Source organism: Scomber japonicus, chromosome 12 (genome assembly GCF_027409825.1).
Source record: "Scomber japonicus isolate fScoJap1 chromosome 12, fScoJap1.pri, whole genome shotgun sequence".
NCBI lineage: Eukaryota > Metazoa > Chordata > Actinopteri > Scombriformes > Scombridae > Scomber > Scomber japonicus.
The window spans coordinates 14,620,171-14,637,750 of NC_070589.1; the positions used below are offsets into that span (position 1 = coordinate 14,620,171).

At 38.9% G+C, this 17,580-nt stretch overlaps 1 protein-coding gene across 1 annotated transcript; it reads left to right on the forward strand.

The window, feature by feature from the left end:
- The first annotated feature begins 11,244 nt into the window (after positions 1 to 11,244).
- Positions 11,245 to 13,097, forward strand: LOC128368534 (fractalkine-like). The gene is made up of 3 exons (XM_053329376.1): positions 11,245 to 11,619; positions 11,735 to 11,849; positions 12,389 to 13,097. The coding sequence occupies exons 1-3, from the start codon at positions 11,553 to 11,555 to the stop codon at positions 12,864 to 12,866; spliced, it is 660 nt and encodes a 219-aa protein (XP_053185351.1). The 5' UTR covers positions 11,245 to 11,552; the 3' UTR covers positions 12,867 to 13,097.
- The last annotated feature ends 4,483 nt before the right edge of the window (positions 13,098 to 17,580 follow it).

The window sequence follows — 17,580 nt, forward strand, 5'->3', positions numbered from 1 at the left end:
ACATAGTTTTGGAAAACTATGCAGGACATGGGCAGAAATGTATGATAGCTGCTGAGGAAAAAAATCACATGGATCAGGTATTATACTAGAACAAACTTTGATAAGTTGGTGGAGAGGAATCCCCACTCAATGTTCCTCAAAGCTGTGAATGAAGGAGAAGTTCTTGATATTGTAAAGAATTTTAAGAATAAAAAAATCCACTGATTGCAATGACATTGATATGAACACAATCAAAAGGGTAATTGAAGGGATCTCCAAACCACTAACGAACATCTGTAACTTGTCATTCTAAACTGGTTCATTTCCTAACAAAATGAAAACAGCCAAAGTCATACGTCCTGTTTCATTATTACCACAATTCCCAAAAATTCTTGAAAAAGTCTTCAGCTAGTCTTCGGCTAGACGAATTCATCCTTAAACACAACATACTCACTGACAGTCAGTATGGTTTTAGCACAAATAGCACAACATCTCTGCATTAATAGACTCAATAGAAAACATTATGAACTCAATAGAACGAAAACAGTTTGCAGTGGGGCTGTTCATTGACCTAAAAAAGGCATTTGACACCCTGGACCATATTAAATAAATTGGAACGTTATGGGATTAGGAGGGTAGCCTTGGATTGGATTCAAAGTTATCTAAGTAACAGACAGCAGTTTGTGAGGTTAGGTGACAGTTGCTCTAAATGTTTGGACATTACCTGCGGGGTCCCACAGGGGTCAGTATTGGGACAAAAATGTTTTATCCTTTACATAAATGACATATGTCAAATATGAAAGGTATTGAAGCTTGTTCTTTTTGCGGATGACACTAATATTTTTTGTTCGGGTGATGATTAATATCAACTACAAGATGATCTGAGGAGGGCTACAATCTAAGAGGTCATACTTATTTCAAACCTGTTACCGTGCATACGATGAGGAGGAACTTTTGTGTTTCTGTTTTTGATGTGAGGCTATGGAACAGTCTAAATGTGAAACTGAGGGAATGTCAAAGCATTATGTTTTTTAAAAAGAGGTACAAAGAAATGATCTTCAGTAGGTATAGGAATTAAGATGGTATTATTATATATGTATATATATTATATGTATGTGTATTATAAGTGATTTGGTTGGTGTATGAGATGTGGGGCTTTCAAAAATGAGTGGATGACATTGGATTTGGTACTTTGTGTACTATTATTTATATTACTTTGAGTTAATGGTGATGGTGATAATATTTATGATGATGGTGACAATGGTGGCAGTGTGGTGATGATGATAATGATGGTAATGATAATGATGACGATAACGGTGGTAATTATGATGATGAAGATATTATACTACGACTAGATAATAATAGTAAAAATAATAATGGTGATATAGACAGTAATGATAGTGATAATAATATTAATGATAATATATTTCAATATACTACACAGGAACATAGGGACAGAAATTTAAGTTGATTGTGAATATAACATAATGTGAACATAACATAGCATAACTTTTTAGATTGAAAATATAGACCTTTTTGCAGAAGACATTTTGACATCTCAGTCAGAAAAGCACAGGTGTAAACAATAAAATGAATGATCGCTGAATTCCATGTAGCTGCTGCAGTTTTATAGTCCTGATATTGTTCATGCTGGCTCATGTCACTGGGATACTTGAAAAGATAATTGAATAAGATAATTTAAACACATATTTCAAAATATTTGGAGCTCTCAAATCATATTTCTCAAAAATGTAGATTATAATTGTCAGCTAAAAACTTGAAGATGCACAGATTGCTCATAGATTTAAATACATAAAATTCATAACACTCAGAGGATGCACAGGTAATTAGTATTAGTAATATAGTAAATCTAGGTCAAGATTAGTCATATTGATTAAATCATAATGACACAAAATAATACAAAGTGAAAAAAATAAAAGTAACAGAATAGAATAGAACAGTAATAGAAGTAACACCTATGACCGAAAAAGGATGAGGTAAGTAAGATTTGAACACAAGAATTACGAAATTAACCGCACCAACACCCTTTAGAGGAAATGATCTCAGACCGGCCACAAACAAAATCCACAGTGCTATGATTGTGTTAGGAACGTGACCTTACTGCAATCTGACCCAAACAACAAAATGTACTCTGCAAGGTTTAGCTAAATGGCTCCCATGGCTGGGTGTGCTTTGTATACTGGGGTGCAGATGAGTGAAATCAACATTTCACTCATCAGAGACACAACTGAGGTCCAACCTGGACTAGCATCATAGTACATTATCTAGACTGATATTTTGACAGATAGGACCATTTACCTGTTATATGTTTGATCCCTCCTGCCCCAGACAAATCTGATCAGCTGAAAGTTTACTTTAATTTTTTTTGCGTGTGGAAAGAAACAGAACCAAGGGGGGAAAACACAAGTTTACCAACTCACCCATGGAACTGGACTAAAGCAAACTAAATATAGGTTTGAAAACACCCACAGACAGTATATGGTCTAAAAGTAGGAAGCAGGTTTATGACATAATGACTGGCAAATAGTTTCCACAAGTGAAGAGTAACTAAACTTATCTCCATGGTGTCTCTAAATCATTAAAGCTGCATTACTGTAAGTGCACTTTTGTCCACTGAAGGGCAGCAAGTAGCAAGAGTAGCAGGCTACAGAAAATAATTGTATTTACAGGTACACAGGCTGCTGAATTTCCAGCTGTACCAGCTTAATTCAATAATGTGAACTGGAGGTGTGGACGAGCTCTGTCTATTGGCAAATATCTGTTTGAGTCTGGAAAACCAAAACAATTACCTCAAACTGTTCGAAGGCTGCAAAATAACATGCAGTCACATTGGGTCACAGTTGATTAATTGCTAAATTTTAAAATACTGGTTAACTGTAAATAGACTCTTTCTAAGGAAGTGTGGATTCTTCTTTCACCTTTCTTTCACACACACACAAACACAATTATGTATGCTGGAGCAGATACACATGCTGGTGTGATTTGTCACCATCTCTCCTGGCACGGACAGGCCTGCACTAATGGACAGACACTCTTTGTGCGCTAAACAAATTAGCTCCATTACTAAGAGACAGACAGCATGGGTGAGAGAGGCAGAGAGAGAAAACCAAAGGTCCTAGATAAGGGATATAGAGGGAGATAAAGGTAGGGAAAGGTAAACATCAAAAAGGAAAGGGAGCAGGGAAGAGATTTATGCATGGTGTACAATGAATAAGAGAGAAGCTGCCTTATCAAACACAATTTTGTGTGTGAGTGTGTGTGTGAGAGCTTGTTTGTGTGAGCGGCGCTAGACATTTAAGCGCTTCGAGCCCTCGTGAGAGAGGGTAAATGTGCATTATCATCCATCCATCACTCACTCATTACTCATTCACTTACTTACACTCAGACACACACATACACACACACGGAGCACATACATGAATGCTGATACGCCCTAATACGTGCACTTAACACCAGACTGGATGCGAGCGAGACACATTTATCTCCATGCAACTGTGTGAAAATGATGCTGAGTGCATCTGTGAATGTGTGTATGTGTGTAGGGGAGAATGTGATCCGCCAGGTTTCAGGTCAAAGCAATTCTCTGTCAAATGATTGGTACATAATCTGATTGACAGGCAGACTCCCTTCTCTCCTCTGTCCTCTCCTCTCTTTCTCATCGTTTATCATCCATTTTCATTCTTTGTCATTATCCCTCCCTCCACTGTATGCATTCCTCTGTTCCTTTCACACCCTCTCACCTCTTGTTTGGCCTGCCTTTTGCTCCTCTCTCATCCGCTCTCCATCCTGTCTCACCCTTGATGATATAAACACATCATTCTGTCTGCACTGTGATCGTATTACCTGTGGTAACGCCGCTCATAACCACAGCATGCCGCCATCTAAAAGTGTGCGTGAGTGCACAAGATCCTCTGTATAAACAAGTATAAGATGTTCTCAGTATGGTCGAAGTAAGTGGAAACAGAAGCACAATAACTTACCCCTCAGTGATGGTAGCATTATGGTGGTCTTCAATGTTTGCTCTGGAATTACAAAAGTCAGACAGAGTTGTGTGAAGTGGAGGAGTGATGCTTTTCACTGCTGACAGGCTGTATTAGTTAAGAGCTACCATCTAGACCACCCAGTGAAAATGCAATCTTAGACATTGTTTCAAAGGGCTTCTAGAAATGCTTATGTGGAATAATCGCTGACACCATTTATTAAAAAAAAACCCCCCACTACATTTGTATAAAAATAACCTATCCAGGATGGTCATGTTTGCAATATTCCTGGTTCTAGCACTGCTGAGTAATTCCCATCATAAGAGGTAGCGCACACAATGAATGGACACATCATAACTCTGTCACAAGGCAAATATATTCACACTCACACTTAAGTTGCCATGTCATCAATGAGGTTCCTAACTAAATACACATAGCTCTAGGGATTTCAGTATCACACGACTGATGAAGATTTTGAGAATTTTTGTTCTTGTGTGAGATGTTTCAACAACTATTGGATGAATTGTTAAAAATATGATATACATTCATATCCCCTTTGGAATAAATTGTAATTATGTTGGTGACACCTAACTTTTCATTTTGTACCATCATCAGGTCAAAATTTGAATGTGGTCAACTATACTTTGGTTTATTACCTGCAAAGCTAATAACATCTTTCATCAGCCTTGCATTAGCTATACAGCTGGAGTGGCTGTAGACTCTTTGTCTTAATGAACCTGCAGGAAATGTGTAGAAATGGGAGGTTGTGTTAAGCCTGTTTTTTGTCATAAGGCAGGCTTAACAACTACTCTAACATATCATGCTTAAATAAAGATGACAGGGTTCATAAATGAAATGATGCAGCCCAACTTACGCCATACTCCCCTCACTTTAGCACACTCTTAAAATCATGGTGGCGTATTGAAGCCGTCAGTGCTCCGCTGACACTTTGTTGCATGTCTTCTGCTACATCGCTCACATGCTCACACGTTCATATAGCGTTTCAAAAGTCCCACCTCCGCCCTAGCATCAACCTGTAAGCTCTGAGTCCATCTCCCTGGGTTTGGGGGGAGGTTAGTAGTGTCACTTCACACTCCCCACTGTGTGAGATCAGTGTTTTGTTGTGGGGAGCGATGAGGTCAAAGCCTAGACGCCAAACACTAATGCTGTACATATTCTACATTTAAATAATAATCTACTCCACATAAGTTGGCTGACTGAACTGTGATAAATATGGCAATGATTATAATATCATATTATGATATTATAATCATAATAATCCTAAACTGAATTTATGTCACTTGTCTAAAATTAAAAAGTGCTTCCAAATAAGCATTCCACAAGTTGAACTTCTGCAATTAATTACTGTTGAAGACCTCATAAAAGACACATAAATAGATATTAGATATAGCCTAACTTTCCAAAAATTCTACACAATTTCCCAGAAAACAACTAATTGCATCTCTTTGTCAGTCTATCTTCACCAGGGGTTATTTTCTCTGATTTAACAAAGCTCCCTCGAAAGCTACAGAGGACAAAAGTTTGACTTCTTCTCATGCAGGAGCGAAACTGATTGTGGAGATCAGAATTAATTGAGCTTCTGCACCTATAACATGGAGGCAACTGTACCTTAATCAGATAGAGGGTGATTGATCTGATAGTCTTCAATTAGGACTTGGCTCCCTTACCTCTGACCTATCAACCTCTAACCTTTGTATGGATGCATTTACAGTATAGAGTCAGCAGCCAGGTGAGAATGCATTCTGCAAGTCAATGAACACACAGTTTTAATTTTGTCTTGAGGAAGAGAAAGGAATACACTTCACCAGAGTCTCCTTTGACATTATCCCAGAGATTTAATGATATGCTATAGGCCTCATTTAAACTCTTAGCAGCTGCTTTGGATCTATAGTGCCATGTCATTCAACAATCAATATCTCTCTCACACACAGACGCGTGCGTGTACACACACCCTTGGAGGAATCTCTCTTATCGGGAAACATCAGATCAAGCAGATACACTTGAATGGCTATTGGGGCCAGATTGACTCACTGTGAGGGGACTCAGGATCAATGTTTTTGCTTGCAAGCCAAACTCATCCTGTGTGTTTGAGTGTGTGTGACTAGGGAGTGTTTGCCTGCCCAACCAGCTGTCAGCTCATTCACAGCATATTAATATTGAGATGGTGGTGAGGATCAGACCTGCAAGCCCCAGAACAGGCCTAGTGCGTCCATGGACTCGCCTGACAAGAGAGGCCCCTGGGCGAGCTCTCCCGCTGGGCTCGGGAGACAAAGACAAGTGCCCGTGTTTCCAAACATGGGCCCCACTCACCACCCAGGGGTCAGGAACTTAGAATAATCTAGCTCAAACAGGAGGACATGTTTTCTCATGCACACAGACACACACACACTAACCCACACACATTTAAGGATTAAGGCTTTGATATGACCCTGCTTAACCCAATGGAGGAGCGAATGGCAGGGTGTCACAGGGGGAAAAAAGAGCTGTAGGAAAACAGGGATAAGCAGGAGAGAAAGTTTCAAGGGGGTGGATGGGTCTACGTGGGTAGAAAGACAAAAAGTGGTGGTATTGGTGTGTATTGAGGGGTGGGGGGTTGAATAGGGGCAATCAAGGGACATGTGCTTGACAGACAGAGTGCTAGCACATGCCTGCTAAAAGACATAAAGAAGAAGCAAGAGGGTGAGATATGGACTGAATGGACTGTATGATCAAAGCAGACAAATAATAAAAAGTGAGATAAAGAGACTCGGAGACCTTGCTGCAGTGAGTCATCTTGAATGAGCCTGGTGGTCTAAAAAGGACACACGCTCTTTGATCCTCTCCTAATAATGTTTCTAAAGCACAGCCTCATGTGCTTTAGAAATGCCACCAAAGGGAGACAAATGACAGATGAGCAGACATGATCATCAATCCTTGTGTTTGTCACCTACCTGCAAAAAGACACAGGCGCCCTTTTTTAAAGCACAATATCAAACTTGTAGCTCATGTTTAAGTACTGTAGTGTCTGGAATGGGAAGTCTAAATTATTCAAAGCCAGCTGACATTTTATCTCTTTAACCTCACTACTAACTCTATTGCCATGAAGAGTAGAATAATGTCAGCTATAGCCTAGGGGTTTCAGTAGTTGTATTTTTGCCACAGTAGACTACTGGGCTAAATTTGGATGACTTTCTCAGAGCCTGTCAAGCTCAAGCTCCTTGTTCCCACACTGTATGGAAAGTACGCCATCTAGTGCTATGGTTTGAAGGTTCACAAAGGAAACTGAAAATACAGAGTAGGAAGATCAGAGGAGTAGAGTGTTAAGTGTACTATCATTTTGGACTCTGACAGTAAGCACTCTACTGTCAAATACACATTTTAGATCCCTTTCAATTTGAGTGGAGCAGCTATATAAAGTGCCTATTGATGACAATCTATGATGTAGGTCGTAATATTGTGTCTCATCTTTGGGAAAGGGAGAGCATTTAAAAAATGGAGCCAGCTTGGTAGAGAATATATTAAGATTTACTCCAGATCTGAATTTCATAGCGAAAAACATGATCATGGTCAGATTAATTTATTAAGTAGCTTCTGGTTAAATGTTAATGTTTGGCCCTTACTGAATCCCTCCCATTCCTTGTGCATTATGGGTCAACATCAAGTTTCTATTAGGTCTAGTACACACAGAGATGCCAAAACTAAGTGGTTCCTCGAATAACAATATCTGGCCTAAAGCTTTCTGTGAGTCAGTTTGATTTACATAATCCTATTTATTTAGGAATATGCACCAGGTGAGTATAAAATAAACTGCAACAACAAATGTATTAAAACTTTTGTACAGGGACATTCAGCAAGCCAAGATTTAGGGAAAAAATGCCTTTGTGTAAATTCTCAAACAAAAATGAAATACCAAAAACCAGCTGACTAGCAGTTAAAAGTGGGATTTTGAGGCCCCAGTATCTGTGGCCTTTGGTAATCCAGCCTGGGATGATATCATAAGAAAACATTCGGGATATAAAACTCATATTAAGATGTTTTCCTGTATTATACCCTTTAAAGTTTCAATACACTATAAATTGAATTAACTGCAACAAACATCCACCTTTTACAAAAGAAAGTGTAAACTCAATCCACAGTAATGGAACAAAATAGAAACCCAAAAGTGCCCATCACCTCACTAATCGGCCCATTTTACCAAATCTAAGGAGAGGAGTAGACAATTTGCTGTGTATAATGGCATTGGCCAAAAGAGACAAGTTACTGAGGCGGTGAAAACCCACTCCATCTCAAATGATCGTGCTGGATCAGCTGTGGCATTGCGCGTCTCCCAACCGTGAAGAACTGCAGGGCGAGCGCCGCTATAATTAAAGCGCTTATTGATTAGACTTTACGCGCTCCTGCGTCCTCTGGACCGTGAGCCGGAGGCGCGGGGCGGGTCACTCCCTCTCACAGACATTCAAATCGCCTCAGAGCCACCAGAGCAATGTCTATGCTAATGTCTATGGTAATATAGCCCCCGGTTTAAGTCGATTATTGACGCTCTCCCTAAATGGACGGTTGATCCACAATTGAGGTTTTGTGTGCAGGGGTCAATAGCAACGAGATTGATACCGGGGCAGGAGGTCAGTTTCATTTCAACTCCACCGGCTTCAGGAAATGAATTGGAAAGACTTAGTTAATTGAAATATTAATTGGAAAGTAAATGACACTTTTTCAAATCCAAGTGGGATTTCTATTCATCCCTTGGTATTCAGCAGAAATATCAGTGTATAAAGGCTCTGGGGAATGGGTCAGAAACCTCATTTGTTGGGGATCAACCTCTCCTTGGTTTTATATAGACATTTGTGTAATTTGTATATGTTTGCAAAAGCAATTTGTGTGTGTATGCACATGTCTGTGTGGGTGAGGAGAGAAGAGATCAAATGAAAAGAGTCTGCCGTGAGGTAAAATAAAAAGAATGAGGCACAAGCAAACTGGCCATACTTTGCCAGTTGGAACAGAGAATATCAATGGTTGATGGTTGATGGACCTCTGGTGGGTGCTGGTGATGGGGGCCAAGCAGAGCATCATGCAATCAGTCTGAGAAAGGTCTGTGTATTGATCGGTGTGTATGGTGTCACTGTTACCGTATGTTATCAGAAACATCTTTGCTCTTCCCAACACTTAAAATGACCTGAAGTGTTCTAGTCTTTACAACAGTCCATCCCCAGGCAGCTGTTGGGGCCTGTCACACTGCGGCACCATCGCTGTCACACTCAAACCCAGACACATAGCTCTTTGTTACAGCATTCCTGGCCTTTAAAGAATTTCTCTGTCAGTTTTTTTTAACTTGAGATGAACTTTTCAGTGTGTGTACACAGACAGAAAGGAGAGAGAATGAGTTAATCAGACTGTTTGATCATGATAATTCTGCAAAAAAGAAAAAAGACAATTACATATCTTGATCTTGAAAGGAATGAATAAAATTCCCTGGTGCTGGATAAAGGATAAAATTAAACCTTGATATGTCTGGAGCTGATTCTTTATTGAACAGAAAGAGCAGACACAGCCAAATATATCCATCTGATGAAACATTCCTTTAATTACTGGTCTCATTTGTGACATGACACTCACAGTGTCTTTGCCTGTAGGTGTACGTGTGTTTGCTCTGGTGATGATGATGTGTTTAATATCAAGAAGTTTCTCCCTCAGTCTGGTTTAAAAAACCTCATATCTACTGTAACTTGCACAAAAGATCACACGGAGGATGCAACCACGATTTGCATTGTGTGAATCATACATGCGTGGGAGTGAATGCATAGCATGCGCAGAAAGTTGTGGTTTGAGGTAGAGGAGTTTGGTTTTCTTATTCTTTTTCTCACCTTGTCCATGCATGGTGATAAGGTCGGATTGTGTGTGTGCTCACGTGTCCATGTATAGGGGCTTGACAATGTGCTTCTCATTCCCATTTGTGGTCGATATCGGATGAGGATATGAGAGTCAGTATTGATTGTAATTTCCTGCGACGCTACGTTCCACTCTCTTGCTTTATCAGGAGACTAATTCCTATCAGCTACGCTGTCGGCCAACCAACAGCCCTGGCTGCTGCCCAGGACAACAACTAATGAATAAGAGAGGAACGAATAATCCAGCGAGGCATTTCTCTTCTGACAAATAGGTTGCCACAGGGATGATAATGATGAGGTTGGGATATTGGGTGTGGAGAAATGTGTACACGTGTGTGTACGAGAGCCAAGTACATCAGTGCAGGAAAGTCATTATGTGTGCTTGCTTGCATATGCGCCCTCATGCCTTTGTGGGTTTGTGTATGTATGTTTGGAGAGTGTTATATTTGTATGCATTTTGTACTTTGTGAAGGTATACAGCAGCCAATCTTTTACTGATTTTAATGAGTGGACAGGCGTTTGTGTGACTTGGGATTTGATGTTGCTGACTGATGGAGTCAAGGGCAGGATGCTAACATTTACCTTCCATCCTGCCTGCAGGTGGACAGCCAATCAGCTGTTTATTTTTGCTGCTATTGTAGAGCTGGTATATTGATGCACTCGCTGAGATGTACCCAGATACCACAGGGTCTGTCACTTAATCCATCCTCCCCTTTTTCAAATTTTATGCTTTAAATTGAGTCCATTACACTGTCAGTTGACCTGGCTTTATGGTTGGTTAAATGCTATGTAAAACCTGAGGATTGAACTAGCCAGTACACCTTTATGGTCCAGATTATTTTAGCAGCACAGGGGATATATAAGTGTACATAAGTCTATTTAGGACAACAACTCCAGTAAAACTAAATCATTTCACTGGTGGGGATGAGCTCTAGAGCTCGAGTGCAACCTAACAGGAGAGTCAGCGAGATGTCAAAAGTCTAAAGTTATATTTAGTTTAACTTGGAACAAAAGTTTTATTTTTTTTAATTTATTTTACTGATTACTAGCAAGATGTTTCCAAAGACTTAGCTAAAATATGATAAATGTCAATGCACCTTTCAGCTACTGAAATTGAAATACTACCATTGACTCTGAAAGTAGAAGCAATGTGTGGCTTTCAGTGTGAGTGGAGAGGAAATTGATTAGTTTTTTTTGTTTTCTTTTTTGTTTTCTGTGTATGTGTATGTGTGCATATACCTCTACGTGTTTTGAGAGGTGCTAGTTGTTGCATTGTGGGCAGAAGTGTGGTGAATAGTCCGTTTGTCATCTTTGGCTTGTGAAAGGTGAACTCATAGTTTCCACTCCCCACAGTGGAGCCACAGACTCCAACAGACTCATCACTCGTCCCCCAATTCGTCACCATCTGGTGACGAGTTGGGGGCTGAGATGGTGGAGGGCCGGAAGGGCTTCTGTTTTATAACAGCCTAAACCAGAGCTTCACAGAGAGAACATCATCAATTAGAGGAGCATTGAACATACACGCTACGGCTGCTGTGTGTATAGCTTGACTCAGTGCTTTAATAATAATTTCTAAGGCAAGTGGTGAGATTGTTATCTGTGAGGTATCTAGACTGTACAGGTTTGTGTTCAGATATTCTACACTCAAATAGCTGTTGACTGACGAACCCAAGGTGTAATTTTGAAGATGGGTTTCGGTGTGGTGCTAGCCACTCTTCTCTGCATTGCCACATGGATGACTTCTGTCCACACAAGTAAGTATTTCAAAAAATACTGAATGTTTGATTAAGTATACAGTCTCAGTGTTTGGTGGGGTAATGTGAAAAGTATAAAAACTTTAACTTGTCTTTCTTTCTCTGTCTTGTTTAGGCCATGGTCCGATGAGAAACTGCTGTATTGTGACGACCACAACCAAAGTCCGACCTGTACTAATTAAGAATTACACCATTCAGCAGGATGATGTCTGTCCCATCTCGGCCATAGTGTAAGTGGTTATACACTATACATAATTAAGTCATATCAGACAAATGCCCAGATGTACTTTCAGTTATTATATTTTTAAAAGGTGGGTTCCCCAAAAAAATAAAAAATAAAAAAAATAAAAATCCCCTACATTTCCACAGTGGTATCTAGCCATGCAGTTTTGGTTTTATTTGTCCAGGTCAGATACAGTATCTGTTGGTGAGATTTCTGCCTCCCCCACAATACAACAGGGGTTGTATATTTAAAAAAATTCACCAGCAACATCTCTTTAGAGAAAGCTGTTCACAGCGATATCTATGGATTATTCAAAGTGACAGGGACCTTTTCTGGAGACAGATTTCAGTTTTTTTGAATACTGTTTATCAGTGCATTGAGATTAGACACTTCAAAACAAAAATGTGTGGCTAGTAAGTGGGAAAACGTGTTTTTGTTATAATTTGGGTGAAACTACTGCTTTAAGAAACTATTTGTCAGTTCTTAATTAAAAACAATGTTAAAACTGTATGACAGTGCCATTAACAGCAAACATTCCAATTGCAGGTTTCAGACAACGCGAGGAAAGAACATTTGCTCTGACCCTAAAGATCCCTGGGCAAAAAGAGCCAAGAATAAAGTGGATGAAGAGATGAAAGCTGTGGCAAGGAAGGGACAACAAGTGGACACCATGACACCAGCTGTTGCCATGGCATCAACGGAAGCAAAGAAGGGACAGAATGAAGAAGGATCAACAAGTGACACCATGACACCAGCTGTTGCCATAGCATCAACGGAAGCACAGAAGGGACAGAATGAAGAAGGATCAACAAGTGACACCATGACACCAGCTGTTGCCATGGCATTAACGGAAGCAGAGAAGGGACAGAATGAAGAAGGATCAACAAGTGGCACCATGACACCAGCTGTTTCAAGTTCATCAACAAAAGCACCAATGAGACGGCAGAGGAAAAAAGGCAGGAATGGGATGAGGAAAGGGAACAGGAGAGGGAGGAAGGGCCAGAGAAAATGCCTGAATCCCTGAAGAATCACAAGATGAATCAAACTGTCCACAGTCAGCTAATCTTATTCTTTCACATTGGACTCAACCTGCTGTAGTAACCTTATCCAGAAAACAGACCTTTATATATTGTTGTGTTGATTACAAACATATCTTATACTGTATATTTAAATATATGTCAAAAATGTATATGTATATCAAAGAGCTTTTATTTTGACCCTTTCTACTGTCATTTTCCAATAAAGGATTTTTTAAAACAAATTTTGTGTTTGTGTTGTGAACAAATGGATCATTTGTTTGTTGTTGGCATATACATATAGTCAGACGCTAGTTCACAGTAGCTCTAAATGTTTTTTGACACACTGGTACAAATGTACAGTAACATATGTAGCTAAATACAGCTAAACAGAAATAATAAAAAAAGATACTCAAGAATAGCTGTTGAACATGTGTACCGCAAGTAGACAACAACAGCAGCTGAACAAACAAACAGATTCTACAACTAAAATAGTTACATTATACTCTAGATACAGGGTTATGTTATGTTGTAACTATACTGTGCAAATAGAGCATGGCAAGATTAAGAACTATGGAATCAATTCAGTTTTATTGTAGTACAATAAATTATACATGCATGGCTTTATGTCCTATTGCTATATATTTTACACTGTAAGAAAGACTACAGTGTTTTGATATTGGACATTTGGTTTATTGTATTTAAATTACATTGGAATATCAAATGACTGGTTTACCTGTTTATGTAAGGGGAAGACATAAATTAAGGGTTTAAAGGGGTCCACAATCAAGAGTACATCAACCCCAGTGATGACCAGTCTTTGATATCCTGTCTGTCTGTTCCAACCTCTTTTTGTGCAGCTTTGTTCCAGATCCAAACCAGACTTTGATGGATGTGCAGAGAACAGACTTGATTGCTGTAATAAGCGTGATTGTTTGTCACACTTAGAAATTCATCATACACAGATACATATTTTTATTTTTAACTTGATCAAATAGAGAATCATTTATGTCTACATAGCACATCTGTGACGCACACAAAATACCACAGAACCCCCCCCCCCCCCCCCTTCTTTCCTTGAATTGTACTGGTCAAAAGCGTCATTATATTTCTTTCCACTTTCTTTCGGCTCTTACTCTAATGGCTATCAGCTAATGGAAAATTACACATCATTGCCATCGCTTATTGTCATCAGTCAGATGAATATGACCCATACCAAAGATGCAGATTTTACTTTTTCTTTTTTGCGTGTGTATGTTTCATTTTTTATTTATATGTTACAATAATACAATAATAACCAAATTTAATAACAAAATGCAGTAATTGAGACAAAATGCTAAATTATTTGAAACCTTTTGACCAGAAAAAAAAGATACAATATAGTAAAATATTGACATTCACAAATAATATGAGAGTAGAAAGTACTCTTGTGTGTTTATTGTCTGATAGTGACAGATAACAGGTGTGATATTGTTGCCTCTGTGCTTCAAGGATGTGTTTGGTTTTTATTTGAAACTGGGGTGCTGTTAGGCTGCCACAGCGACCACATCCTGAACTCTTGATCGAGCATGTTTATGTGTTAGCGTATGTTTGTGGTTATCTAATGCAGCAGAGGACTATCAGTAGCACTATTTCCTGTGTTCTAAGAAAATTAGACTAAATGTACCTTTCAGCAGCCATGCAACACTGACCAAATCAACACAAAACAACACATCAATGACGTATAAGAATACTCAAAGGTGCACTTATCAATATTTTTTATAACAATGCAGAAAAGGTCTGCAATATGAAAGGTGCCGCTTATACATTAGTGACGTTCTCCTCTGCACAGTGGAACATTTTACCGTCTTTCAGCTCATTGTTTTGGTTTCATGGCCCACAACTTGTTTGTTTTGGGTCAATTTCACCAGTCTCAGCTACCCTATTTCCAGCTGCATCTAGCAGCTGTTCAGCTGAACAGCTCTGATAAACCATGACCTTTCCAGCAGAAAGACAAACTTAAGCTAGTGACCATAGTTAAGCATTTACCAGCTAAAGTGGCTGTATTTTCCCTCAAGAGTTGATGGACACCAAAATTTAAATATGAGCTGAAAGGAGAGCTAATATTGGATATATGTGGATGTGTACATAGGAATAAGGTAGTAATATGCCACTTTAAAGTGAAACTGACACCTTTCAAATGCACAAATAGTTTTGCATTATCATTACATATGAATAATAATATCAAAAGAGTATCAACTACTCCAGTCTTTCTAGAGCCTTTAAATATTTAAATCCATTCAAAGAAAGATGCAATATCCGAGGAAACACTGTGACACATACCGAGGGCATCCTGGACAGATAAACCTAGACACCCCCTTTTAATTAGACCCCTGTATGTAGGCTTGTCATGTGTACATGTATGTGTGTGTGAGTGAGTGAGTTAGTGAGAGAGGTGTTTTGTGGTTAAACCATTGGAGGAAAATGCAATCTCATATTGTTTCTGTTGGCTCCACTCATCAGCCTGAATCTAACCCATAAGGCCCACTAGGGTAAGGAAAGATAATTGTCATCTTCCAACCACTGCTACTTACACACACACACACACACGCACGGACATACACACACACACACACACACACACACACACACACACACACTTAGGCTAGGTGTGAATGATAAAACATAGACTTGAAAAGCACTTGCACAATGTCAGTTACACACCTCCAGGCAGAGCTGATGAGAGACCACAGAGGTGCAAACACTACTAATTACAAACAGACTTGATCTCACAACTGACATAACAGTACAAAGCACAGAAGCCAAGGTTTGTATCACACTTAGAATAAACGATGTCTCTCTCTTTCTGTCTCTCTCTCTCTCTCTCTCTCTCTCTCTCTCTCTCTCTCTCTCTCTCTCTCTATATATATATATATATATATATATATATATATATATATATATATATATGTGTATATGTTATATTCATTCATTACATTCATTCATATTTAATCAAAGCTTAGTTGTAAGTTGTATGCATACATTTAACAGCTCGGTCATACAAGTAGCAATGGTGGGCCACAAATTTAGCCGAGGGGTGGGGAAAACCCATTACACTGTGGTTCAAGCGAATGTTGCACCGACCTCAAACACTCTCCACTCTCAGCTCCTCAAACTTCCCCCAGAGCTGTACTTTCTCTCTCGGCCTACGCATAGTAAATAACAGTTTGCATGATAACTTTTTTTGTCACACATTATACTATTAGCATCAACGATGGAAACATGTTAACTGGAAGCCCCGAAATCTTCCACATGGTCAGCCTGAAGCCCACCATTTCTGACTGCAATGCTACCACAATGAGGGGAGGTGGAGCATAGCAGCTGCCAGCGGAGGTGAAAATTATTCAATTGAGTACATTATATATGAGTCACCCATGGTTTTGAGAACAAACTTAAAGATGACTTGCTGAAAGAAAAGTTTGTGTTGCATGGGGTTGCCATTTTATTTCTTGGGTTTAACTACAGTATGTTTCACCAGAATGATATTAAAAGGTTGCGTGGTTAGAGAACAGCTCTAAGGGTGTCACAAATTTGGCCATCTATTCATATCAAGCATGCTCTTTTTGGTTAGTAGCAGCAACGTGGTCACAGGTTTGTAGGTCAGGTAGTAAATTACAAACAGCATCAGCAGCTAAATATCAATGTATGTATCCAAGTCACATGCACATTTATGTATCATTGAGTATACTATTTATGCTTGCTGTAAGAATACTGTCTAATTGCAATGCATTGTTGCTTCCTTTTGAAAAATAAAATAAAAATGGCCTCTCACAAAAAAATGTCACTAGCTCGTACCACCAGCTAGTGAGATTGTGATATAGCATCTATTCTTATCGAATATACTTTCAAATATCCAACATGTACAGGGTATCTTCTCTATACCCTATTCAACATTCTCAGGCATTAAAAAGAAAATTCCTCATATAGTTTTTATAATAAATATTTATTATTTAAGAACTATGGTTTACAGTATTTCACACCAATGCTCTAGATATCTTGTCCACCCCTTTTGTATAGTATATTAGTATAATATGTAGATCAATTTTTATTTAATATTATATAAATGTGTTCATACAATACATATATACAATCAGGATTTGTTCCTGGAAATCTCACTTCTTTCCTGTAGTACAGGGTGGGGTGGACTGTGTTTTAAAATTACATGACATTATGATACATAGAAAGACTGAACTGTTTGGGGTTGTGACCCCTGAAAATGAAACCTTTAGTATGTACGACCCCTCAACATACTGGATTGTATATGTCTGAACTGTGAGATTTACAGATTGTTTGATCTCAGTCACTTTTGGAGAGTGAAGAGGAATAACTAATGTATTTGACAAGAATTTCTTCTTTTTCTTTTCTTTTTTTTTTTTTTACAGAAAAGTCAAACAAATTAACACCTTTTTTCCTTTTCTTCTCTTTAGTTAATTCTCTTGTGCTCCTCAGATTTATCTTGTGACCCCAAGAACAAGTCGGACCCACTGTTAGTATGCATAATATGACCATAACTAATAGTCCCGACCCTGAATTCTCGCCTCAGCCAGCTTTCAGTTTGCTAAGAGTGCCACTGTTCATAGACTCAACTATGTTACAGCAGAAACGTAGTAGTAGTAGTCTCTGTGTTTTGTGGTCTTTTATGAAATCGAAAGACATGAGGAGATCAGCAGACTATACTGATAT